The sequence below is a fragment of the Coregonus lavaretus genome (genome assembly GCF_964263955.1).
Source record: "Coregonus lavaretus genome assembly, chromosome: 27".
NCBI classification, from domain to species: Eukaryota; Metazoa; Chordata; class Actinopteri; order Salmoniformes; family Salmonidae; genus Coregonus; species Coregonus lavaretus.
In genome coordinates this window covers 12,723,165-12,749,205 of record NC_140014.1, presented here as the reverse complement: position 1 = coordinate 12,749,205, position 26,041 = coordinate 12,723,165, and the positions used below count along the sequence as shown (strand labels likewise).

Sequence of the window (26,041 nt, the reverse complement as noted above, 5' to 3'; positions counted from 1 at the left end):
AGAATGATTTATTTCAGATGTTATTTCTTTCATCACATTCCCAGTGGTTCAATTAGTATTTGGTAGCATTGCCTTTAAATTGTTTAACTTAGGTCAAATGTTTCGGGTAGCCTTCCACAAGCTTCCCACAATAAGTTGGGTGAATTTTGGCCCATTCCTCCTGACAGAGCTGGTATAACTGAGTCAGGTTTGTAGGCCTCCTTGCTCGCACACGCTTTTTCAGTTCTGCCCACACATTTTCTATAGGGTTGAGGTCAGGGCTTTGTGATGGCCACTCCAATACCTTGACTTTGTTGTCCTTAAGCCATTTTTGCCACAACTTTGGAAGTATGCTTGGGGTCATTGTCCATTTGGAAGACCCATTTGCAACCAAGCTTTAACTTCCTGACTGATGTCTTGAGATGTTGCTTCAATATATCCACATCAGTTTCCTTCCTCATGATGCCATCTATTTTTTGAAGTGCACCAGTCCCTCCTGCAGCAAAGCACCACCACAGCATGATGCTGCCACCCCGATGGTGTTCTTCAGCTGCTCTTGCTAGCAACCCCCTTTTTCCTCCAAATATAACAATGGTCATTATGGCCAAACAGTTCTATTTTTGTTTCATCAGACCAGAGAACATTTCTCCAAAAAGTACGATCTTTGTCCCCATGTGCAGTTGCAATCCGTAGTCTGGCTTTTTTATAGCAGTTTTGGAGCAGTGGCTTCTTCCTTGCTGATCGGCCTTTCAGGTTATGTCGATATAGGACTCGTTTTACTGTGGATATAGATACTTTTGTACCTGTTTCCTCCAGCATCTTCACAAGGTCCTTTGCTGTTGTTCTGGGATTGATTTGCACTTTTCGCACCAAAGTATGACGGTTGCATGGTCCCATGGTGTTTATACTTGCGTACTATTGTTTGTACAGATGAACGTGGTACCTTCAGGCGTTTGGAAATTGCTCCCAAGGATGAACCAGACTTGTGGAGGTCTATAATTATTTTTCTGACGTCTTGACTGATTTCTTTTGATTTTCCCATGATGTCAAGCAAAGAGGCACTGAGTTTGAAGGTAGGCCTAGAAATACATCCACAGGTACACCTCCAATTGACTCAAATGATGTAAATTAGCCTATCAGAAGCTTCTAAAGCCATGACATCATTTTCTGGAATTTTCCAAGCTGTTTAAAGGCACAGTCAACTTAGTGTATGTAAACTTCTGACCCACTGGAATTGTGATATAGTGAATTAAAATTGAAATAATCTGTCTGTAAACAATTGTTGGAAAAATTACATGTGTCATGCACAAAGTAGATGTCCTAACCGACTTGCCAAAACTATAGTTTGTTAAAAATAAAGTTGTGGAGTGGTTGAAAAAATAGTCCTTGACTTCGGCGATGTCATTTACAAAATAGCCTCCAACATTCTACTCAGCAAATTGGATGTAGTCTATCACAGTGCCATCCGTTTTGTCACCAAAGCCCTATATACTACCCACCATTGTGACCTATACGCTCTCGTTGGCTGGTCCTCACTACATATTCGTCGCCAAACCCACTGGCTCCAGGTCATCTATAAATCACTGCTAGGCAAATCCCTGCCTTATCTTAGCTCATTGGTCACCATAGCAACACCCACCCGTAGTATGCGCTCCAGCAGGTATATCTCACTGGTCATCCCCAAAGCCAACACATCCTTTGGCCGCCATTCCTTCCAGTTCTCTGCTGCCAATGACTGGAACCAACTGCAAAAATCTCTGAAGCTGGAGACTCTTATCTCCCTCACTAACTTTAAGCATCAGTTGTCAGATCAGCTTACCGATCACTGCACCTGTACACAGCCCATCTGTAATTAGCCCACCCAACTACCTCATCCCCATATTGTTATTTATTTTGCTCATTTGCACCCCAGTATCTCTATTTGCACATCATCTTCTGCACATCTATTACTCCAGTGTTAATACTAAATTGTAATTATTTTGCACTGTGGCCTATTTATTGCCTTAACTCCATAACTTACTACATTTGCACACACTGTATATAGATTTTCTATTGTGTTTTTGACTGTACGTTTTGTTTATCCCATATGTAACTCTGTGTTGTTGTTGTTTTTATCGCACTGCTTTGCTTTATCTTGGCCAGGTCGCAGTTGTAAATGAGAACTTGTTCTCAACTGGCTTACCTGCTTAAATAAAGGTGAAATTAAATAAATAAATAAAATTAATAACACAATCATCCAAAGGCTACATTAGTCTTAGCGCTAACTGAGGAAAGATTGATGTAACACAAGCGGTCATATTTAACTAACTGTCGGCTGACAGAAACCATAATATGAATTAGCTAATAGTAATTAAGATGTACAATTCATCACATCACGGGTGAGCTCACCATTGATCGAAATAATTGAGTAAAACCCTTTCTAAAAATAGAGGCCAATAGTACTGTTTGTTCATTTTGACACGCCATAGCCAGTATACGTTTACAAAAAAAAATCTGAATCAATCTAAAGTAACTCAAGAAATCTGCAAAAAAAATGTGTAGTTTTTTACACATAACTAAGATGTGTGGTGCAGCATTTCTCAATGAATGACAAAGACTATTGAAGCGGCTCTCCTATTGACCAATCACCGACGAAGGGGCGTAGACTTCGGCTTGTGCCGGAACAGCCGAAAAAAACCTTACCGAAAACGAACAAAAACGTCACAAAATGTCGTCATAATATATGCAGGAACTCTTCCGAACTGTTTCGGCTGGGAAGCCGCTAGAGCAGGGTTATTCAACTCTACGAGGTCCGGAGGCTGCTGGTTTTCTGTTCTACCTGATAATTAATTGCACCCACCTAGTGTGCCAGGTCTAAATCAGTCCCTGATTAGAGGGGACCAATGAAAACAAGCAGTGGAACTGGCTTCGAGGTCCAGAGTTGAGTTTGAGGGCACTAGAGCATCAGATCAAAATAATGGTCGTCAGTAGTTACCACAGCCACAAAGTCATAAACCCCGCCCATTTCTTAAATGTATCTTCTTAAAATCTGATTTAAACCTAACCTTAACAACACTGTTAACCTTAAATTAAGAAAAACAAGCATTTTTTTATTTGTTACGATATGGCCAATTTTGACTTTGTCAGTGGTAACTAGTGGAAACCCAGTATAATGGAAAATCTGTGGATCCTCGCTGTCAGGAATCCTTGGGACGTCCCTTTAAATGGTTAACGTTAGGGCACAGATAGAACAATGAGAGGTTTAGTTATAAAAATCTTTGGTTAGGGTTTAGTGTAGAGCCGTCCCAATGATCTCAGATTGCACTAACCAAAATATGTGGCACTAGCCAGCTACTTCCGCTTTCTTGTCGCGCCCCCTCCGCAGTTTCGTGGGGCTGACCCTGCATTCACGCTTGAAACCAACCGCCTCCCTACCGACACTTGTTTTGTCAATCCAGTTTGTTTGCTAGACAAATTAACGCTCTAGACTCGTCGTAGCTGCTGCCTGGAGGAGTGCTGTCCACAGCCACTGGCCATGGAGCAAAGAAGCGGGTTTTCATTGATGAAGTATGGGACGGCAGCGTCCCTCGCAATGGTTCTGCTGGCGTACTGGTTCCGATCTCCAGGGGAGTCAGGACTGGATGACAGGCTGGACACGGTGCTGTCCTCCCTGCTGCGGGCTGAAAGCAAAGTGGGGATGAACAACGCCAGACCCAGGGTGGCGATAGGTGAGAATACTATATGACGAGTTAGCCTAGCATCAGTTAGCTAGCTAACGTTAGCTAACCTTACTTTGATGCGCAGAGAGGAGTGTCATTCCTACAAACCGGTGCCTTTTGGATAGTATCATTTTTTATTTTTTTTTGTCTTCTATCAGCGAAAGGACGTTTGACTTTCAGAAAAACATATTAGTCAAACTCAGGCACTTAACATTTGTTGGTACATTTTCCAAATTTAGGTGCTTAATCCTAACAGGGTGGAGGAACCTAACAGGTGTAAATTAGCCATAGCTCTGTGAGTAAGCAAGATTGAGCTAGCATATTGGTGAACACTTGAACAGGATTTTAACTTCTATCAAATATATTTATAAATTTTGTAAATTTTCTCTATAATTTAGCCTAACAGGATGGAAATGTATGAGTGAGAAATAGACTAACAACATGAAACATTGATTGTTTATATTTATTGAACTTTGATCCGTTTTCCCAACAAAGAAATTACGACACTGAATGTGGTGTCATTGTGAAAGGGGTTGTTTTTTAAAAGGAGAACTACAACAAGGTAACAGAATTGAAAGTGATATCAGTGACACAGAAAATCTTAAAATACATACAGTAATCATTTTAAAAAACGTATTACAGAGAGAATTTAACTAGGACTATAAAATAATGAATTGTAAATATTTTATAGCTTATATTTCTCGTGGAAGTTGAAGAATAACACCAGGGGACATGGCAAAAACGCCTACATCTACTGAAAAAAAGTGTTACAAATTAGGGGTGTGATGTTTTAACGAGTTTGGGATGGTTAATTTTGAGAAAAAATCCCCAACCGATAACCTTTATTTTATTTGCCACAGATATAAAGTGTTCCACACGTCATGGTCATTAACAGTTGGAAAAAATGGCAGAAAGTGAGACAGGGAAGCGACAGCAGCGTAGTCCTCTATGGAAATACTTTGAGAAGTTAAATGAGATGCTGACGAAATGCAAACTTTGCAAGGTGGAATTGAGCTGCAGTACAGGTGCAATGGTCAAAGGGAGACCCAACCCGTTTCTGGCTGCAGTGTGTTAAGGGACAGGGTGATACAATTATAGCGCTGATTACAGAAATGATTGCAGTTGATATGCAGCCAATGGTAGAGGATGTCGGCTTCAATGCCCTAATGGCATATCTAGAACCAGACTAAAAGATGCTTTGTCGAAAAACCGTGAAGGCCCTGATGAAGAAAGTGTACAATGATTGCTCTGCAAGTACAAAGTGCAAGCTCTCAAACACCATATGTGGCATTAACAGATTGTTGGATGTCTATGAACACGCTGTCATACATCACTGCAACGAGCCATCACATTGATGAGAAGTGGGACATGAAGTCCCATGTACTGACAACTGAGACCATGGAGGAGAGACACAACAGAGAACCTAAAACTGCATTAATACCATTGTTACTGAGTGGGTGGGGGACAGCAGTAAGGTGAGCGCCATCTGGTAGGTTGTCAGGACTGCGGAAGATTGAACTGCATTGCCTCCTAGTGGTCATATGCAGGACCATATCTGAATTGTGAATCACCTCATTTTATGATAAAATTAAATTAAAACGTTTAAATTATAACAAAATGGCAGTTTAGACTTGTATGATAATTTTTTTTTTTTTTTGTCACATCCCAATTCAAAATGCGTAAAATTCCCTTTCAAGATCGATATATTTTTGTCTTTTTAAGGTAAAGGACACCTGCCCTTATATTGAAAGCCTTTTGGAAACCACATTTTACAAAATTTTACACTAAATAAGAAGTGATATTTCCTGGGGACAGAAAAGGCACCGCATACTAGGAATGACCCAGGTGGTTTTTGCCTTTTTATGGGGTTCTGGATTGGCATGTAAACCATCCGGCCAAGCAAGCACCACCAGCTTTTTATGAAACCATTTAACCATATTTACAATTGTGGTTGATGTATCTTGCTAGCTAGCTAGCTAGCTAATGAGCCAATAAATCAATGCAAATGACTTAGTCTGGTTATTTATGCTGTAATGCACAATTAATTGGTATATACAGCCTGAAACTAATGCCTGCAAAATCGTGTAAATGTTCCTTACAAGCCAGAATGTTGAATTAAATTGCATTAAAAAAAATGACAAAATACCTACAGGAAAGTATTGTTTACTCAACTTTTTAGAGAGTCATTAGATGCATGGTTTGGTTTTGCACAGGGGTGAAGTTAGTTTTATATTGGATATTCGGTTATTTCATCAATAGCTATTGAACCAAGCATGCCAAGACAATTAAAATGGTATATTCTGAATCAGGGGAGGTTGGAGAACAATCCACACCTTTTTTTGTGTGCATTATATTTTTGTTTTGGGAGGATTTCAATCTTGAATCTACAATTCAAAAAATTGTGTGGATTGTTTTCCCATCATCCCCTGATTCTGGATATACAAATTTTCATTGTCATGCAATGCTTGGTTCAATAGCTATTGATGAAATAACGAATATGCAATATAAAACTAAACTTTCCTTGGTACCGAACCATATACAGTGGGGGAAAAAAATATTTAGTCAGCCACCAATTGTGCAAGTTCTCCCACTTAAAAAGATGAGAGGCCTGTAATTTTCATCATAGGTACACGTCAACTATGACAGACAAAATGAGGAAATAAAATCCAGAAAATCACATTGTAGGATTTTTAATGAATTTATTTGCAAATTATGGTGGAAAATAAGTATTTGGTCACCTACAAACAAGCAAGATTTCTGGCTCTCACAGACCTGTAACTTTTTCTTTAAGAGGCTCCTCTGTCCTTCACTCGTTACCTGTATTAATGGCACCTCTTTGAACTTGTTATCAGTATAAAAGACACCTGTCCACAACCTCAAACAGTCACACTCCAAACTCCACTATGGCCAAGACCAAACAGCTGTCAAAGGACACAAGAAACAAAATTGTAGACCTGAACCAGGCTGGGAAGACTGAATCTGCAATAGGTAAGCAGCTTGGTTTGAAGAAATCAACTGTGGGAGCAATTATTAGGAAATGGAAGACATACAAGACCACTGATAATCTCCCTCGATCTGGGTCTCCAAGCAAGATCTCACCCTGTGGGGTCAAAATTATCACAAGAACGGTGAGCCAAAATCCCAGAACCACACGGGGGGACCTAGTGAATGACCTGCAGAGAGCTGGGACCAAAGTAACAAAGCCTACCATCAGTAACACACTACGCCGCCAGGGACTCAAATCCTGCAGTGCCAGACGTGTCCCCCTGCTTAAGCCAGTACATGTCCAGGCCCGTCTGAAGTTTGCTAGAGTGCATTTGGATGATCCAGAAGAGGATTGGGAGAATGTCATATGGTCAGATGAAACCAAAACTCAACTCGTCGTGTTTGGAGGACAAAGAATGCTGAGTTGCATCCAAAGAACACCATACCTACTGTGAAGCATGGGGGTGGAAACATCATGCTTTGGGGCTGTTTTTCTGCAAAGGGACCAGGACGACTGATCCGTGTAAAGGAAAGAATGAATGGGGCCATGTATCGTGAGATTTTGAGTGAAAACCTCCTTCCATCAGCAAGGGCATTGAAGATGAAACGTGGGTGGGTCTTTCAGCATGACAATGATCCCAAACACACCGCCCGGGCAACGAAGGAGTGGCTTCATAAGAAGCATTTCAAGGTCCTGGAGTGGCCTAGCCAGTCTCCAGATCTCAACCCCATAGAAAATCTTTGGAGGGAGTTGAAAGTCCGTGTTGCCCAGCGACAGCCCCAAAACATCACTGCTCTAGAGGAGATCTGCACGGAGGAATGGGCCAAAATACCAGCAACCGTGTGTGAAAACCTTGTGAAGACTTACAGAAAACGTTTGACCTGTGTCATTGCCAACAAAGGGTATATAACAAAGTATTGAGAAACTTTTGTTATTGACCAAATACTTATTTTCCACCATAATTTGCAAATAAATTCATTAAAAATCCTACAATGTGATTTTCTGGAAAAAAAATCTCATTTTGTCTGTCATAGTTGATGTGTACCTATGATGAAAATTACAGGCCTCTCTCATCTTTTTAAGTGGGAGAACTTGCACAATTGGTGGCTGACTAAATACTTTTTTTCCCCACTGTATATATGTGGTGTGCGTTTGAGGGTTGCTGTCAGGTTGAAGGAGTTTCTCCTTTTCCGAGCTCTTTGGTGGACATTTTGATTTTCTTGAAGGAGCTTTTTGAGCAGGGCCTTTCTTTTTCCACATGGAATGTTTTTATATGGCAGCCATTTCTGGCGTGTCATGTAGGGATTGACGGCTCTACCCCAGGGTCTCATCCTCTGGTAGTGCGGTTCATGTTTGGAGTTCATGCCTGGCAACACCGAAGTAAGGTTACGTCCTAATACAGTTTGCCCCTAAGGTTATGCCTATGTCTTACAGGTCTCTGGCTTTCGAGCTTTTCCTTTCTCACCTCCTCCGTTTGCTTCCAGTGAACAACGGCGGTTGCATGGCCTGTGTCCGGTGCGCGCTTTACGCACAAATATGGATAGGAAGAAGGATATCTGCGTTTGTGACCAGCTTTTTGTCTGTTTTGCTAATCCAGCTCTGGGTAGGGTGCTTTCTAAGCGGCGTCTTTCTCATTGGATTGTGGAGGCTATCTCCCTGGCGTTTGACAGTATAGGACAAGGGTTGACTAGCGGTGTGCATGCTTACTCTACTAGGGGTGTGGTGACTTCTTGGGCATTGTTCAGGGGCATGACGATTGGTGATATCTGTGCTGAAGCGAGTTGGGGTTCCCCACATACCTTTTGAGGTTTGAATGTGACCCCTCCCAGTGTGGCTCATAGTGTTCTTATGGCTGGGTCCGGGAGTGGGTGTTAGGCAGCGCGCAGATGGCACATTTATCTGGGTTTCCACAGTTTCCCTGTGGGTTTGAGCCTTGGGCTGCTGTGGTTCGTCGATGAGGCGGCGCGAATGCGCATTATCAAGTCACGGCAGGTGCCTTGTTGTTTTGGACTTGCGGTTCCTTGTATGGGTTCTGGCATTTCAGACTCCTCAGGTCACTGTGTGACCCTTTTTGGAAATGGTAGGGTCTATGGAATTGGGCCGCCATGGTCGACGTTAGGCATCGTTTTGTCCGGTTTACCACAGTTTCCCTGTCGGTTTGAGCCTTGGACTGCCTTGATGTGCGGAAGTGCGCAGAATGTGCAGTTATCAGAGCTACCACAGTTCCTTGTGGGTTTGAGCCTTGCGCTGCCGTGATTCATCGACTGGTCATAATAATAATAATAATAATAATAATAATAATAATAATAATAATAATAATAATAATTGATATGATTGAAATAGTGCTTTTCTACCAACTGAGCTACTCAAAGTGCTTTACATACAGTGCATTCAGAAAGTATTCAGACCATTGACTTTTTTCCACATTTTGTTTACGTTACAGCCTTATTCTAAAATGGATTAAAGTGTTTTCTTTCCTCATTAATCTACACACAATACCCCATAATGACAAAGCAAAAACAGGCTTTTACAAATTTTAGGCAAATAATTTTTGTACAAAATTTTTTATATCACATTTACATAAGTATTCAGACCCTTTACTCAGTACTTTGTTGAAGCACCTTTGACAGCGATGACAGCCTCAAGTCTTCTAGGGGATGACGCTACAAGCTTGGCACACCTGTATTTGGGGAGTTTCTCCCGTTCTCCTCTGCAGATTCTCTCAAGCTCTGTCAGGTTGGATGGGGAGCATCGCTGCACAGCTATTTTCAGGTCTCTCCAGAGATGTTTGATCAGGTTCAAGTCTGGCCTCTGGCTGGGCCACCCAAGGACATTCAGAGACTTGTCTCGAAGCCACTCCTGCGTTGTCTTGGCTGTGTGCTTAGGGTTGTTGTCCTGTTGGAAGGTGAACCTTTTGCCCCAGTCGGAGGTCCTGAGCGCTCTGGAGCAGGTTTTCATCAGGATCTCTCTGTACTTTGCTCTGTTCATCTTTCCCTCGATCTTGACCAGTCTCCCAGTCCCTGCCGCTGAAAAACATCCCCACAGCATGATGCTGCCACCACCATGCTTCACCGACCACCAGGCGTGACGCTTGGCATTCAGGCCAAAGAGTTCAATCTTGATTTCATCAGACCAGAGAATCTTATTTCTCATGGTCTGAGAGTACTTTTGGTGCCTTTTGGCAAACTCCAAGCGGGCTGTCATGTGCCTTTTCCTGAGGAGTGGCTTCCATCTGGCCACTCTACCATAAAGGCCTGATTGAACTCTGGAGCTCTGTCAGAGTGACCATCGGGTTCTTGGTCACCTCCCTGACCAAGGCCCTTCTCCCCCGATTGCACAGTTTGGCCGGCAGCCAGCTCTAGGAAGAATCAAATCAAATCAAATCAAATTTTATTGGTCACATGCGCCGAATACAACAGGTGCAGACATTGCAGTGAAATGCTTACTTACAGCCCTTAACCAACAGTGCATTTATTTTAAACAAAAAAAGTAAGAATAAAACAACAACAAAAAAAGTGTTGAGAAAAAAAGAGCAGAAGTAAAATAAAGTGACAGTAGGGAGGCTATATATACAGTAAAATAAAGTGACAGTAGGGAGGCTATATATACAGGGGGGTACCGTTGCAGAGTCAATGTGCGGGGGCACCGGCTAGTTGAGGTAGTTGAGGTAATATGTACATGTGGGTAGAGTTAAAGTGACTATGCATAAATACTTAACAGAGTAGCAGCAGCGTAAAAAGGATGGGGTGGGGGGGCAGTGCAAATAGTCCGGGTAGCCATGATTAGCTGTTCAGGAGTCTTATGGCTTGGGGGTAGAAGCTGTTGAGAAGTCTTTTGGACCTAGACTTGGCACTCCGGTACCGCTTGCCGTGCGGTAGCAGAGAGAACAGTCTATGACTAGGGTGGCTGGAGTCTTTGACAATTTTGAGGGCCTTCCTCTGACACCGCCTGGTATAGAGGTCCTGGATGGCAGGGAGCTTTGCCCCAGTGATGTACTGGGCCGTACGCACTACCCTCTGTAGTGCCTTGCGGTCAGAGGCCAAGCAGTTGCCATACCAGGCGGTGATGCAACCAGTCAGGATGCTCTCGATGGTGCAGCTGTAGAATTTTTTGAGGATCTGAGGACCCATGCCAAATCTTTTTAGTCTACTGAGGGGGAATAGGCTTTGTCGTGCCCTCTTCACGACTGTCTTGGTGTGTTTGGACCATGATAGTTCGTTGGTGATGTGGACACCAAGGAACTTGAAGCTCTCAACCTGTTCCACTACAGCCCCGTCGATGAGAATGGGGGCGTGCTCAGTCCTCTTTTTTTTTCCTGTAGTCCACAATCATCTCCTTTGTCTTGGTCACGTTGAGGGAAAGGAATCTTGGTGGTTCCAAACTTCTTCCATTTAAGAATGATGGAGGCCAAGGTGTTCTTGGGTACCTTCAATGCTATATATTTTTTGGTACCCTTCCCCAGATCTGTGTCTCGACACAATCCTGTCTCGGAGCTCTACGGACAATTCCTTCGACCTCAAGGCTTGGTTTTTGCTCTGACATGTACTGTCAACTGTGGGACCTTTATATAGACAAACGTGTGCCTTTCCAAATCATGTCCAATCAATTGAATTTACCACAGGTGGACTCCAATCAAGTTGTAGAAACATCTCAAGGATGATCAATGAAAACAGGATACACCTGAGCTCAATTTCTAGTCTCATAGCAAACGGTCTGAATACTTATGTAAATGAGGTATTTCAGTTTTTATTTTTAATACATTTGCAAAAATGTCTAAACCTGTTTTTGCATTGTCATTATGACGTATTGTGTGTAGATTTTAACGTAACAAAATGTGGAAAAAGGGAAGGGGTCTGAATACTTTCCAAATGCACTGTAGTATGGGGAAACTCACCTCATCCACCACCAATGTGTAGCACCCTCCTGGGTGATGCATGACAACCATTTTTGTGCCAGAACATTCACCACATATCAGCTATCAGGTGGAGAGGCGAGGAGTGATTTATGCCAATTAGGAAGGAGGGGGATGTAACCTCTTTTCGGAGCCCTCTGAGCCGGCTTGGGGCATGATTGTATGTCCCCATAGTATGTTATAGCAAGTGACCGACTGAAAGGGAACATACAGTTATGAATATAACCAATGTTCCCTGAAGGAAGGAATGAGGGCCGTCAGGGGATTTGGGCTCACTGAAGAGCAGTACTGAATTGAGGAAATGGATGCGAGCCCTGGTATTATAGCCAGGAAGGCGGGGCTTCCTAGGGCGGGCTCGGCATCTATTGGCCCGTTGGCCGTGATTTCCGTTTGCTTCAGGTGAATTGGATTGGTCGTTGACTTCCCATAGTATGTTATACCTCGTTCCCTACTTCAGGGAACAGTAGTTATATTCATAACAGTACATTTGCATTCATCATAAATATTCATAGTTTATATTTCCGCCTATTGTATCTGTGTGTTTACAGGTCTATATTACCAAAATGCTTTAAGATATCCTAATGCTGTTTGTTTGTGTATGTAGGGCATACAATTGACTACTCGTATTAAAAAATGTTGCAATATCAGAGCTTGCAGTATTTGGTTAAATGAGCTTATGTGGCCCACCCCCCCCCCCCCCCCTCCAGTCAGGTCGCAAGGCATTATTCTGCAATGTTTGAGTTAAGGGTGTTTGTCACAATATCTATACATTTAACCACTTTGCGTTCAAATATTTTTACAGAATCATCCATATTATGTATGGGAGACCTTCGAGATATGGACTTTTGAAAAAAATATATACCTTGGGTAGGGGTATCTAAACATTTTGGGGGATTTGCCACTAGTCTATTAGGCCTAGCTAGTTTTCCATTAACCAGTGGTGAGCAGCTATCTGCATGGACTCTTTATTTGTGGACAACAAGCATGTGAAATCTAATTTAGGCCTAAAATCTGCTTTAGGCAACATTTTATTTATTCACACGCACACACACACACACAGAACCCTGAGGTATTTGGAGACCATTAAAGGCATTCAGTCTTTGTAACTGTCACATTAGTTTTACCAGTTTTTCTGGTACATTCTACCCCCTAAAGCCACAGTTATCTACCAACATACCTTATCTACCAACATACCGACCCACCCAGTCTACTCTGCAGACACATTGCCGGAATGGGTAAAGGTTTTGGAGATTTGGACAAGAGTCTTGTATAATTAATTGTCAGGTTTTTTTAGATTTGTATTTGTCACTTGGATATTGTGGGTTACTGTGTGTAAATAAAGCCGGGAAAAGTCTGATTTTATGTGTTCATTTCAGGCTGTAAGGCAACAAAAGGTGAACATTTTGAAACGGGTGGTGACTTTCTGTACCCACTGTATGTGTTTTAATCAAATCAACTATATTCACTGAGCTTGTCTGATGCTTTAAGCACACTGTTTATTAAATAATTAAGACACAAATAACTAGAGGGAGTCCGACCAGCAATTTATTTGATTGTGCCGGGCTCAGACTTGCTGCGCTGTGTACAAAAATAAATAATAAAGACAGTAACTGTGTGACTAGCACCCGTTGTCTCCTTCTCCTCCCTGCTGCAGCGACCGCCACAGATCATCAAAGTTTATCGCGCTGTCGGTGTTGTTGAAGCTGAAACATAATTACAACAATTTCTGACTGAAAAGTTCTGTTACCGAAATCCCTCATTTGTTTAGGAAAAACTTTCCATATTCCCTCAACCCTTTGCTCTCTTTACGTGACACATGTATGCATCGCGTGCACATGACCAAAGACCTATTCGCACCGGACTAGTATTACTAGAGAACGTTGGTTATGTAATTATTACTCCAGAATATCCGTTATTCCAGAAGACGATTCAGACGGGATTAGTTTTTTCAAAACTGCCCCATGTAATGCGTTTTGTTTTTTTATATATAAATTGACAGTTATGACAAGCCTGGAGATTTTTATTCTAGGCGTGAAGATAGTATTTCAACATGTCCAGGTGATAGGGCCACACTGATAACTCGAGTTTGGTTCCCAAGTTTCTAAACCATCTTTTGTATAGCGTTGCCATAACATTTGAATTGAGGAAGTGTGATCATAATCATTAGGATATTTTAGCGATCCGCAGTATGTCCTAAATGCCTCCTAGCCTTCAGATGTGAGCTAAACAGTGCAATTGTACTTGATGTGTTTTAAGACTATAGATGAGAAAGTTAACTTATAATTTCCAAACTTTTAGGTCAGCTGTATACTGTTTTGCGATCTATCAACAGCAAGGGTAGCATTAAATAGGCTAAATAGTTTTTACTGATGCATTTGGCTAAATTCAATTAAGACGCAAAAACATATGAACAAAAGCATTCACTATGACAGTTGATAGGCTACATGTAGGCCATTCATATATATCTTATGCGCAGCACTTAGTTCAATTTATCGAATCAGTTATTGTTTTTTTGCGCAAACCGCGAGCAACACCTGTGAAACTTAGAAATGTCTCTCAAAACACAGGGATGTCGATTCGCACTGGACTAGTAGTATTATCAGAGGACATTGGAGTTCGCCAAAAAACTGTAGGTTATTCTGGCTGGAATTGTTACTCCCCTGCCATGTAAAAAAATACTGACGTGGCAGATTCAGACAGGACTAAAATTACAGATTACAATATAATTTTCTGACCGTTTGGAACAATGAAACAACACTAAATAAATGTTAAGCGTACCAGAGTCTGTTGAAACAGACTCTGGATTCAGTCGCATTCATTCGTGAATGCATTTTCAGAAATGGGACAGTTTATTTATTGTTTAAACTAATTATTCAAGGCTCGCTTTATTTTATTTTAAAATTAAAATGCTTGATTGCATTTAAAATCAGGAATGACTCATATGCTGTGTGATGACATGAATGATTGATACAGTAGCCTATATAAGTATTGAAATATAGGCCTAAATAAATTACAATATTAAGACTAAACAGGATGCCCTCTTAGGCCTACAGCTCAATGTTGGTTATACAAGGCTGCTATACTAAGCCTACTAATGATAATGACATTACTTATGAATAATAATAATAATAATAATAATAATAAGGAGATGAAGAAAAAGGACCGTTATTATTATAAATATAATTTTTAGGACAATTTGGAACAGTGTAAACAACACTAAATAAATTATAAATAATACCAGAGGCTGTTCTAACACAAAAAAGTGTAATGCCTTTATTACAGCAAAGCAAAGATATTAAAAACAGTCACATTTGTGACATTGTTTACTTGATGTGGTTGCATGAGGCTTGGTGCTCATGGAATCTGTAGGCTATTAAAAACAAACACTCAAACGGGCAACAGAAGCAGGATCTGTCTTATTTCTGTAGATATTGATGATTTCTAAAGCCAGGCACATTTAACAGTTAGGCTATTGATTATATACTTATTAAGTTGGCGTTACCGCTCTCCTCACTTTTCTTAGGCAGTAAGGCAAGGGCTGTTTTCTCGTCTCCTCATTCTGCTGCTGCCTCTGCCGCATTGTTCTCAACACCAATATGCTGGTTAACTTTGCTATTATGCACATAGCAACATGGTCTAGGAAAAGGTGCCAATTCAACAGTGCACTGATGTGTTTCTGAACCGTGGACAGCGCCCACTATCCAACGCAGGAGAAAGCGCATTTGTTATAAAATAATATTATTTTTATTAGTGTTGCACCATTGTTCTTGTGTAATATAACCATATACAGTGGGGGAAAAAAGTAGTTAGTCAGCCACCAATTGTGCAAGTTCTCCCACGTAAAAAGATGAGAGGCCTGCAATTTTCATCATAGGTACACGTCAACTATGACAGACAAAATGAGAAGAAAAAAATCCAGAAAATCACATTGTAGGATTTTTTTATGCATTTATTTGCAAATTATGGTGGAAAATAAGTATTTGGTCAATAACAAAAGTTTCTCAATACTTTGTTGTATACCCTTTGTTGGCAATGACACAGGTCAAACGTTTTCTGTAAGTCTTCACAAGGTTTTCACACACTGTTGCTGGTATTTTGGCCCATTCCTCCATGCAGATCTCCTCTAGAGCAGTGATGTTTTGGGGCTGTCGCTGGGCAACACGGACTTTCAACTTCCTCCAAAGATTTTCTATGGGGTTGAGATCTGGAGACTGGCTAGGCCACTCCAGGACCTTGAAATGCTTCTTACGAAGCCACTCCTTCGTTGCCCAGGCAGTGTGTTTGGGATCATTGTCATGCTGAAAGACCCAGCCACGTTTCATCTTCAATGCCCTTGCTGATGGAAGGAGGTTTTCACTCAAAATCTCACGATACATGGCCCCATTCATTCTTTCCTTTACACGGATCAGTCGTCCTGGTCCCTTTGCAGAAAAACAGCCCCAAAGCATGATGTTTCCACCCCCATGCTTCACAGTAGGTATGGTGTTCTTTGGATGCAACTCAGCATTCTTTGTCCTCCAAACACGACAAGTTGAGTTTTTACCAAAAAGTTCTATTTTGGTTTCATCTGACCATATGACATTCTCTTCTGGATCATCCAAATGCACTCTAGCAAACTTCAGACAGGCCTGGACATGTACTGGCTTAAGCAGGGGGACACGTCTGGCACTGCAGGATTTGAGTCCCTGGCGGCGTAGTGTGTTACTGATGGTAGGCTTTGTTACTTTGGTCCCAGCTCTCTGCAGGTCATTCACTAGGTCCCCCCGTGTGGTTCTGGGATTTTTGCTCACCGTTCTTGTGATCATTTTGACCCCACGGGGTGAGATCTTGCGTGGAGCCCCAGATCGAGGGAGATTATCAGTGGTCTTTTTCTAATAATTGCTCCCACAGTTGATTTCTTCAAACCAAGCTGCTTACCTATTGCAGATTCAGTCTTCCCAGCCTGGTGCAGGTCTACAATTTTGTTTCTGGTGTCCTTTGACAGCTCTTTGGTCTTGGCCATAGTGGAGTTTGGAGTGTGACTGTTTGAGATTGTGGACAGGTGTCTTTTATACTGATAACAAGTTCAAACAGGTGCCATTAATACAGGTAATGAGTGGAGGACAGAGGAGCCTCTTAAAGAAGAAGTTACAGGTCTGTGAGAGCCAGAAATCTTGCTTGTTTGTAGGTGACCAAATACTTATTTTCCACCATAATTTGCAAATAAATTCATAAAAAATCCTACAATGTGATTTTCTGGAGAAAAAAATTCTCAATTTGTCTGTCATAGTTGACGTGTACCTATGATGAAAATTACAGGCCTCTCATATTTTTAAGTGGGAGAACTTGCACAATTGGTGGCTGACTAAATACTTTTTCCCCCCACTGTACAATTTCAGTAGCACATGTCTTAGACTGATGGACTGTGCCATCCCCACAGCCTCCACAATGGATCAGTCCACTCAGACAGGTGCAATATATTTTTTTGGGTGCTACTGCTCGACTAAAGACATTTCGGTCGACCAACAGCCTATCGACCAAACAATCGACCAGTCAACTAAATGGGGTCAGCCCTAATATCTTTCCTAATCTCTTCCACTGTTGTGTCAACATAATGTTCCTCTTTACTGCTAACAAAGCAGCATTTCTCTGTTCTAGATAGTGGGCTACTTTAGCCTGGGTGTCGGCCTGTTTGTCTGTTTCTGCTCTCTTCCCAACTCCTTATGGAATTGTCAGGCAAAACAGTTTGGCTCAACAGTGACAATGGAGTAGGCAAAAGAACAAACGGATCTGGGACCAGGCTAGGGCTACTTAGCTCAAGCATAAAACCTCTGGAACCAATACTGATAACGTGCTGTCCATAGTTCAATCAAGATCGAGCAGGGCAGGTGTGGCTAACCCCAATTCCCCTACTGGAGAGCTACTTGGGTTAGGAGGCTTTTGTTCCAGCCCTGCTTTAACATACCCAGTAGCTCTCCAGGAGGAGGGTTGGTCACCCCCCCCCCCCCCCCAGATAGGCCTAGCGTATAAAAGGTTGTCGTCAGTGATGAGGTCAGGAGAGCTGAAGATGGTGACATTTATAATGTGCGTGTGTCAGTGAAGTCACTAGTTAGTCATGTCCTTATGAGTGACTTTGCTGTCATCTGATTGTGTTTTGACACATTTCTAAATGGATTTTGCATGCACTTTGATTTATGGTGGCATATTTACGAAGCACAGAGTACTGTAGTATCTTCTTTTGAAGCGCAGTCCCCTCTGCCACCTAGTACATCTGTCAGAGTACTGGGAGTGTTGCCTCCCTCCCTCTGTATGACTGTTGGGGCAGGCAGGGCAGTGGAAGTAATGGGGGGGGGGGGGGGGGGGGTGTTGACATATTGAGCTCACTGCAGGGATTGGTGGCTGTTGTGCTGGGGGCATCAAAATTATGTTCCCTCCCAACTACTTCTCGCTCTCTCTCTGATTCAGGTGTTGTGTTAAATACTGTTCTCACTTTTTCTCTCTTTCTCCAGGTTTAGGGGGTTGTGTTGACGTCATCGTGGATGGGGTGACGTTGCTGAATAAGATCGGCCTGCCGCCCACAGGCCAGCCTCTCCACCATGACTACATAGAGAACGCTGATCAGCTGGCACAGAGCTTCGCTTACTTCTTTGCCCCGGGAGCCGCCTCAGAGTAAGTGGCCAAGCCCCTGTGTGTGTGTGTGTGTGTGTGTGTGTGTGTGTGTGTGTGTGTGTGTGTTTTGACATTTTCTAGTGCATGGTGTTAAACTAGTGCATGGTGTTAAACAGGACAAAGTTAGCGATCCTTTACAAAGGCATTCGGTTTCACACACACACTTGAGTTCCTTAGAGACCAGATCAATATACACAACAGAAATATTTTAGTAAATAAATGATGGTTAATAAGTGATAAGCAGTAATGGGTAGTCACTACCAACATGGGACTCTTATTGATGGTTTTATGGTGTTGGAGACAATGGAATGTTCTCAATGTTTTGGCAATTGAATGTTCTCAATATTTGGGTTTGGAATTTCAATTAAAAAGTTATAAAATAATTTAAAGGTCATATTTCGAAATGCATTTAATGAAAAAAAAAAAATGTTTGGAAACCAAACTCGAAAACCGTGATACATTTTTTAAAAACCGAACCGACCTTAAAAAGCACTAATCGCTCAGCACTAACACACACACCCGTCAAAAGTTTTCCTGGGCTTGGTTGTTTAACACTTTATAAGCTGTGAAGCTTCTACCTTCTAACCCTCCCTCCTTTTTCTGGTACCCCTTTCATCCTCCCCCTCTCCTCTCAGGCGGTTTGTGATGAACGACACCCTATTCAGTCAGCTGGTCGAGGCATCTCGTGAGTTGCCCGGCAACCGCTGGGTCATAGGTGGCAACGCCCCGGTGATGGCTGGTCGCATGGCAACCGAGGGCTGCGATGTGTTGCTAGGGGGGAGCTTCAGCCCCGACTTCGCTGACGTACTGTCCCAGCACATCACAGGTACACACACACACACACACACACACACACACACACACACACACACCGAACACCTCCCTCCTTGATGCCGTCCCCCACCTCCTCTCTGTCTCTCCAGTTGCAGGTAATGTTGTGGAGGAGCCAGATATTCATCTGATCCTGGAGTACCCATCAGGAGCCACCTGGGGCCAGTACACCGCCCGCAGGGCCAACAGGTGTGTGTTGTTAATACTAGAGGATGTGAGATGAACAGAGTTAGATTATTCATTATTATCTTTTTCATGATATCCAATTGGTAATTAGTGTTGTCCCATCGCTGCAACTCCCCTACGGAGTCGGGAGATGCGAAGGTCGAGAGCCATGCGTCTTCCGAAAACGACCCTGCCAAGCCGCACTGCTTCTTGACACACTGCTCGCTTAACCTGGAAGTCAGCCGCACCAATGTGTCGGAGAAAACACAGTCCAGCTGGCGACCGAAGTCAGCTTGCAGGCGCCCGGCCTGCCACAAGGAGTCGCTAGAGCGCGATGGGACAAGGAAATCCCGGCCGGCCAAACCATCCCCTAACCCAGACGACACTGGGCCAATTGTGCGCCGCCTCATGGGTCTCCCGGTCACGGCCGGCTGTGACACAGCGTTGGATCGAACCAGGGTCTGTAGTGACGCCTCAAGCACTTTGATGCAGTGCCTTAGACCGCTGCGCCACTCGGGAGACCCCCATTCATTATTATTATTGCCTTAGTCTACAAAGGCCTGTGACCCCGTGATGTGGTAGCATATCAGGACCTACACTCTGTGTACCTGTGAACCTGTGATGTAGTCCATTATAACCCTTGCCCTGTGTCACTAACCTGTGTGTGTGTCCAGGTACATAGTCCACAGTGATGACCATAATCCATACCTGGCGTCGCTCCAGGACTTTGCGGTGAAGCTGCAGGACTTCCACCCTGACCTGCTGGTGGTGGGCGGGCTCCAGATGATGGACAGCTTCCCCTTCCAACAGGGTGAGAGGATACTCCGCCACACTGTTTGCCAGCATGTTCCCCAATTGGGAGGTGTGAGGTGTTTTCAGAGCAGAGCTGGCTCCCATTGAATGACAGACTGTTGCTATTATAGTGGTCTGTGTTACTGTGAGGGAGAGAGTAGCGGAGGGAAGGAGAGGAGAGCGGAGGGGAAGGCAGGGTTGGTTGCCATTGACGTGCAGACTGTTGGTATTAAAGTGGATTAACCCTGCCTGCCTCTATGCAATAGCTCTGTTGCTTCAGTCACACAGGCCACTGGAACTCAGCCGGCATAGGAAGCACATATAGGGAGTGTGAGTGTATATAGGGAGGGAGTATGTGTGTGGGGGTCTATCCAATGCTAGGTTTTCTTTGGCCAGTAACATGCCTTTGTGCTGTCAGACTGGTTTGACTACTTTGGATAAATTCTCTCCCCCTCTAACCCCATCTCTCTCTCTCTCTCTCTCTCCAGGTGAGCGGGAAGCCCTGCTCTCTCGGCTGGGCAGTCTCCTCTCCTCCTCCTCCCCTCGTACGGGTGTCCATTTTGAGATGGCCAGCTTCGTGGATGAGGGTCTAATGGGGGACCTGCTGCGTCTGGTCCTGCCCCACGCCGACTCTCTGGGGATGAACGAGCAGGAGCTGCCCAACCTGCTCAGCCTTCTGAGGGGCTCCAACATCACCGTGCTCTCTGACCCCAACCCCCGCGTCGCTACCGTCCTCGACCAGATGAGGGCGCTCTACCGCCTGGTCAACCAGCGCTACCGCGATGCTAATGAGGATAGCGACGTGGGCGCTTACGCCACTAGTGCCAAGGGCAGGCTGCTGACTCGGCTCCACGTACACACCCTGGCATTCCAGGCCATGATCGTGACGCGCGGCTCCCAGTGGAAGAACACCATGTCTGCCGTGGCCAAGGCCTCGCTCACCGCCAACCGCCACGTGTGCGGCTCGCCGGACATCGACCCCAGCAAGGCGCGCCTCATCATGGATGAGTCATTCTCGGTGAGTAATCAGGAGGGGAGCCAGCGGATCCCTCTAGAGGAGACAAGGCCCGTCAGCTGCTGGGACGAGGATGACTATGAGATCTGTGTGGCGCCCGTCCTGGTGTGCACCGAGGTTTACCAGACGGCCGGGGGAGGGGACAACATCTCCGCCGCAGGACTGGTGCTGCAGATCTGAGCCATTGTTAGCGACGAACGGCTAACTCTGACGAAGCGTTAGCTTAACAGGGGTGGCCAACTCTGCTCCTGGGGGGGGAGGTGGTGGGTGTGCACTCTTTTGCTCCAGCCCTACACTAACACACAGAATTCAACTAGACAAGATCCTCATGAGCATATGATAGGTAGGTCCGGAGCAAAAGCCAGCACACCCAGTAGCTCTCCACTATGATTGTTGGCCCCCTAGGATTCCCCGCTAGGCTAACGCGGCAAAGGGTAACACAGAGAGCCGTGATAGCTGGCTAGCTGTCTGGAGCGCCACAGACTCCTTGAATAAATTCCACATCTGTTTTCAGTCAGTCAGCCGGACAGAGAGACATACAACTCTTCCCATAACATGTGAAGACTTTTAGCATTCTGGTTTTAGGTGTGTTGATTTTTCATTGTTTCATGTTTGTTGTGTTGCCAGTGCAATGAATACGCGGGGTCCAGTGTGTCTGTGGCAGGGCCAATCCTGCTCCTCTTCCCCCTCTCCTGAGCTCATTTCTCTCCTGTCCTCTCTGAGCAGTATGACCCACCTGACACACTCACACACACTCCAGACCTCTATACTTCATCTCAGACAGACCACGTCAAGACAGGTAGCTCGTTCCCTCATTCCATCAGAAGATTGAACACATCTAATAATACCACTCATAAACCCCCTGGGACATACAGTATTTCCTCAACCAGAAACAAAAAGAAAAAAAATTGATTGGACACATTAAAATATGTCCCTCCCCGTTCTGTTCTGTTTAGTTCCTAGTTAATACACCCCTGGTGTGTGGTTTCCTCAACCAGGTGTGTTTTCCTCCGACAGGTGTGTGTGTGTGTGTGTGTGTGTCAGGTGCAAAGGTCCAGACACAGATCACATATCCACTATCCTCCCTGTAGTCTCTTGCATAGATCTGTATCTGTCTAGTTGGAGCTGTTGTCATAGTTATTCATTCAATCTCACTCCATTCCATTCTCTCCCAGGATATCTACACAAACACCCAACATTCCATCAGTTCCACTATTTCAGACATTCTATCCCCGTGTTCTAATGTTTGATTTATATTTTTCTCAAGGGAAAGCTTTAGTTTGATATTGACTGTTTTCTTGTTTCATGGGAACCAGATTTAATGCTGGAGGCATATGAGACTTATCTCGTATGTCAATGTCTGCGTTAATAATAATAATAATATAATGTCTGCGTTCATACAGGCAGCCCAATTAGGGTATTTTTTCACTAATTGGTCAACGATCTGCTCATTGGCCAATAATTGGACAAATATCAGAATTGGGCTTCCTGTGGAAACACAGCCTATGTAATTAGTAAAAAATGGGATGTAACGTTTAAGCGTATTGTTGCGTGATGCTAAACTCAGTCTGGCCTGTACACATAATCCGCTGTAATGTTGTCGACTTCGCTCTGATTCCTATTTAATAATTGACAACAGCGAGTGTTTCTCTGTTATGTCTGTAATGTGAAACTATTTGACCCTTTACATGAGCATTTATTCTTCCCATAACCTCCTCATTCTGCATCCTATCATATCATTGCATCACACAGAAACACAGTAGGCGCTCAAGTTGTTTGAATGATTCCTGCATGGGCCACATATACAGTACACTGAATGTGTTAACTGTAAGGCGCTTTGGCTAAAAGTGACTGCAAAATAATATTGTTAATTATAATAAATCAGACACGTTTGTCATTCAGATTGACTTTTCTCTGCAGAATGGACCGTGATCTCATCTGCTGTGAAGGGAGACTGGGTGCATCCCAACAGTCTGTGGCTTTCTCGCCTTGTTTCCTTTATTTAATTAGCACTCAACTGCACATATCTCAAATCTTCATATGAGTGCAGATGAGAGGAAGCCACTGTGTACTACTGAGATGAAGATGAAGCTTGTATGCTTGACAGGGTTTCTCCACTGCCCTCTAAATAAATGCCGCCTTTAGAGACCTAACACCATGCCACTTCAAGCCCCGAGTCCACCCCTCTGAGTGACTGATCTGCAAGCTTGTGTGCGTTCCTGCCTGTCTGCACCTGCTTGTCCAGACACCCATGTTATGAGTGAGTGTGCATGCTTGCAGAACATACTTGTGTGAATGTGTGTGTTGCACTGGCCATCTGACATTGTTGTCTCAGGGACTAGCTGAGCTGGGCTGTTCAGATGTGACATTTCTGTAGGCTCTGGGAGACATTATACACTACATGGCCATAAGTATGTGGACACCCCTTCAAATTAGTGGATTTGGCTATTTCAGCCACACCCGTTGCTGACAGGTGTATAAAATCAAACACACAACCAAGCAATCTACATAAACAAACATTGGCAGTAGAATGGCCTTACTGAAGATCTGTGACTTTCAACGTGGCACCGTCATAGGATGCCACCTTTCCAACAAGTCAGTTCGTCAAATTTCTGCCCTGCTAGACCTGCCCCGGTCAACTGTAAGTGCTGTTATTGTGAAGTGGAAACGTCTAGGAGCAACAACGCAAAGTAGTAGGCCACACAAGCTCACAGAACGGGACCGCTGAGTGCTGAAGCACATAAAAATGGTCTGTCCTCTGTTGCAACACTCACTACCGAGTTCCAATCTGCCTCTGGAAGCAACGCCAGCACAAGAACGGTTCGTCGGGAGCTTCATGAAATGGGTTTCCATGGCCGAGCAGCCATACACAAGCCTAAGATCACCATGCACAATGCCAAGCGTCGGCTGGAGTGGTGTAAAGCTTACCGCCATTGGACTCTGGAGCAGTGGCAAACATGTTCTCTGGAGTGATGAACCACGCTTCACCATCTGGCCTGCACAGAGCCCTGACCTCAACCCCATCTAACACCTTTGGGATGAATTGGAACGCAGACTGCGAGCCAGGCAGTCCCCTCAGCAATGTTCCAACATCTAGTGGAAAGCCTTCCCAGAAGAGTGGAGGCTGTTTATAGCAGCAAAGGGGAACAAACTCCATATGAATGCCCATGATTTTGGAATGAGATGTTCAACGAGCATATACTGTGTCCACATACCTTTGGCCATGTAGTGTACTTCCAGATGGCTTGGAGGATATGGTTGGGTGGGGGTATCAAAGTACATGGAAGGAAGGCTGGCTCATAGCCACGTGGATTGGTTTATTCTCAGTGACTTGGGAGAAATAAAGAAACACACATTCCATCTTCTGGTGTCTATCCTGTCTCTTATTTACAGAAAGTCATTTTCATCTCATTCAACCCATGTCTGAATCTGACCCACAATGAGGACACACTCCAAGCCTCCAAAGTGTAGACCCTTCAAACTCCTCTGGACCTCGAAACCAGTTCCTCTGCATTTCTCCATTGTTGCCCTCTAATCAGGGTCTGATTTAGGTGGGTGCAATTAATTATCGGGTATAACAGAAAACCAGCAGGCTCCGGACCTCGTAGGGTAAGAGTTGAATACCCCTGGTGCAGACCCTTTTTTAATTGGTGTACTCATCAAAGATACTGGGCCATTGTTGAATGGGATTTTTATAGATTCATGAACTTAGTAGGCAAAACAACCCTTGCTTACCTTAACTTTTTCAAATGCAATTTTCTTGTCTGCTTGTTTAGTCAATTACAAAACAACATTTAAGAAAATGTCTAAAGATGACTTTTCAACATCACTACTTAGAAAACCGTAATGGTGTAGGGCTAGTAGTAGCGACGTGAGTTCTAGCTAGCTACCAACCAGAACATTAAGCTAGCCAAGACCAACAAAATAGACTATAAAGCTACAAAAAGTGAGTGTTACAAACAGACTATACTAAACGAGTTAAATGTCTTACCTGTGATGTTTTCCACACACATAGCTACGTGTAGCCTACTTGGACACCAGGTCCCCACAATTTCCCACTCTTCCACACCCTATAGTGTGAAGCCACAGGGCTCTTCTCGCAGGCTCTATTTCCCTATATGGAAGCATTGCGAACTGTAGGTCGGGATTTTTGACCTGGTTACATGTACATTGAACAACACAGCAGCTTTTCGCCAGTTGGGTCTTTCACAATGGGGGTCAATGGGAAAGATGTAATATTGCAGATTGTAACTTCCATCAATGTAATTGTCTGCATCACTTCCAATCCCCCATATGTTTTTTTCTCTCGCATATACACACACACACACACACACTCCTTAAAAAATATATATTTCTCTTTTATTACTTTGCAACCCCACCACCCCTTCCCTAATTGGAGTAAACTAGTGAACAACAACGCTTAGGCCTCTACTTCCAGCTTATACATACTATATACATTTTATGGACAGTCAATTTTACAATGATTCTATTTTGTTTGTTTTTACTCCTGAACTTCCTCTACCCTCAACCTCTCCGATCATTTTCATGATGTCCATCCGGTTTGCTTCTATATGCCATATCTCTCCAACTGTGCTCCTTCACAAAAGCTCTCAACCTATAACCTATATACTTATTATGGACACAGCATGCCCTACATTTAGTTATCTTGCTGTTATTAGTTGTTGTTAGTTGTTATTAGTCCCATCCTTCAGCTCCCTTCAACACCTCCCATCTATCTCTTAACACCATCCATATTGGATTTCTATTTGCCATATATTTTTCAACTGTACTGTGATGTTTCACAAAAGTTCTGAACCCTTCTATTCTCATTGTTTCTACAGATTGTAAATTGAAAATAAACATTTTTGCTAAAAGTATTATTATATTATTGATCGACTGACTATGACTTTTCAGATCACCCAGTAGTGCTATCTGCAGGGTTAGCTCCATGCAAATATTGCAATCCTTCAGCCATTCCTGGACCTGTGGCCAAAAACAAGCCACAAATGGACAGT

The 26,041-nt window shown here is 43.6% G+C and overlaps 1 protein-coding gene across 1 annotated transcript; it reads left to right on the top strand.

The window, feature by feature from the left end:
* The first annotated feature begins 3,349 nt into the window (after nucleotides 1-3,349).
* adpgk2 (ADP-dependent glucokinase 2) lies at nucleotides 3,350-23,006 on the top strand. The gene is made up of 6 exons (XM_084144042.1): nucleotides 3,350-3,686; nucleotides 18,064-18,223; nucleotides 18,859-19,049; nucleotides 19,147-19,243; nucleotides 19,894-20,030; nucleotides 20,500-23,006. The coding sequence occupies exons 1-6, from the start codon at nucleotides 3,494-3,496 to the stop codon at nucleotides 21,204-21,206; spliced, it is 1,485 nt and encodes a 494-aa protein (XP_084000168.1). The 5' UTR covers nucleotides 3,350-3,493; the 3' UTR covers nucleotides 21,207-23,006.
* Nucleotides 23,007-26,041: the final 3,035 nt, after the last annotated feature.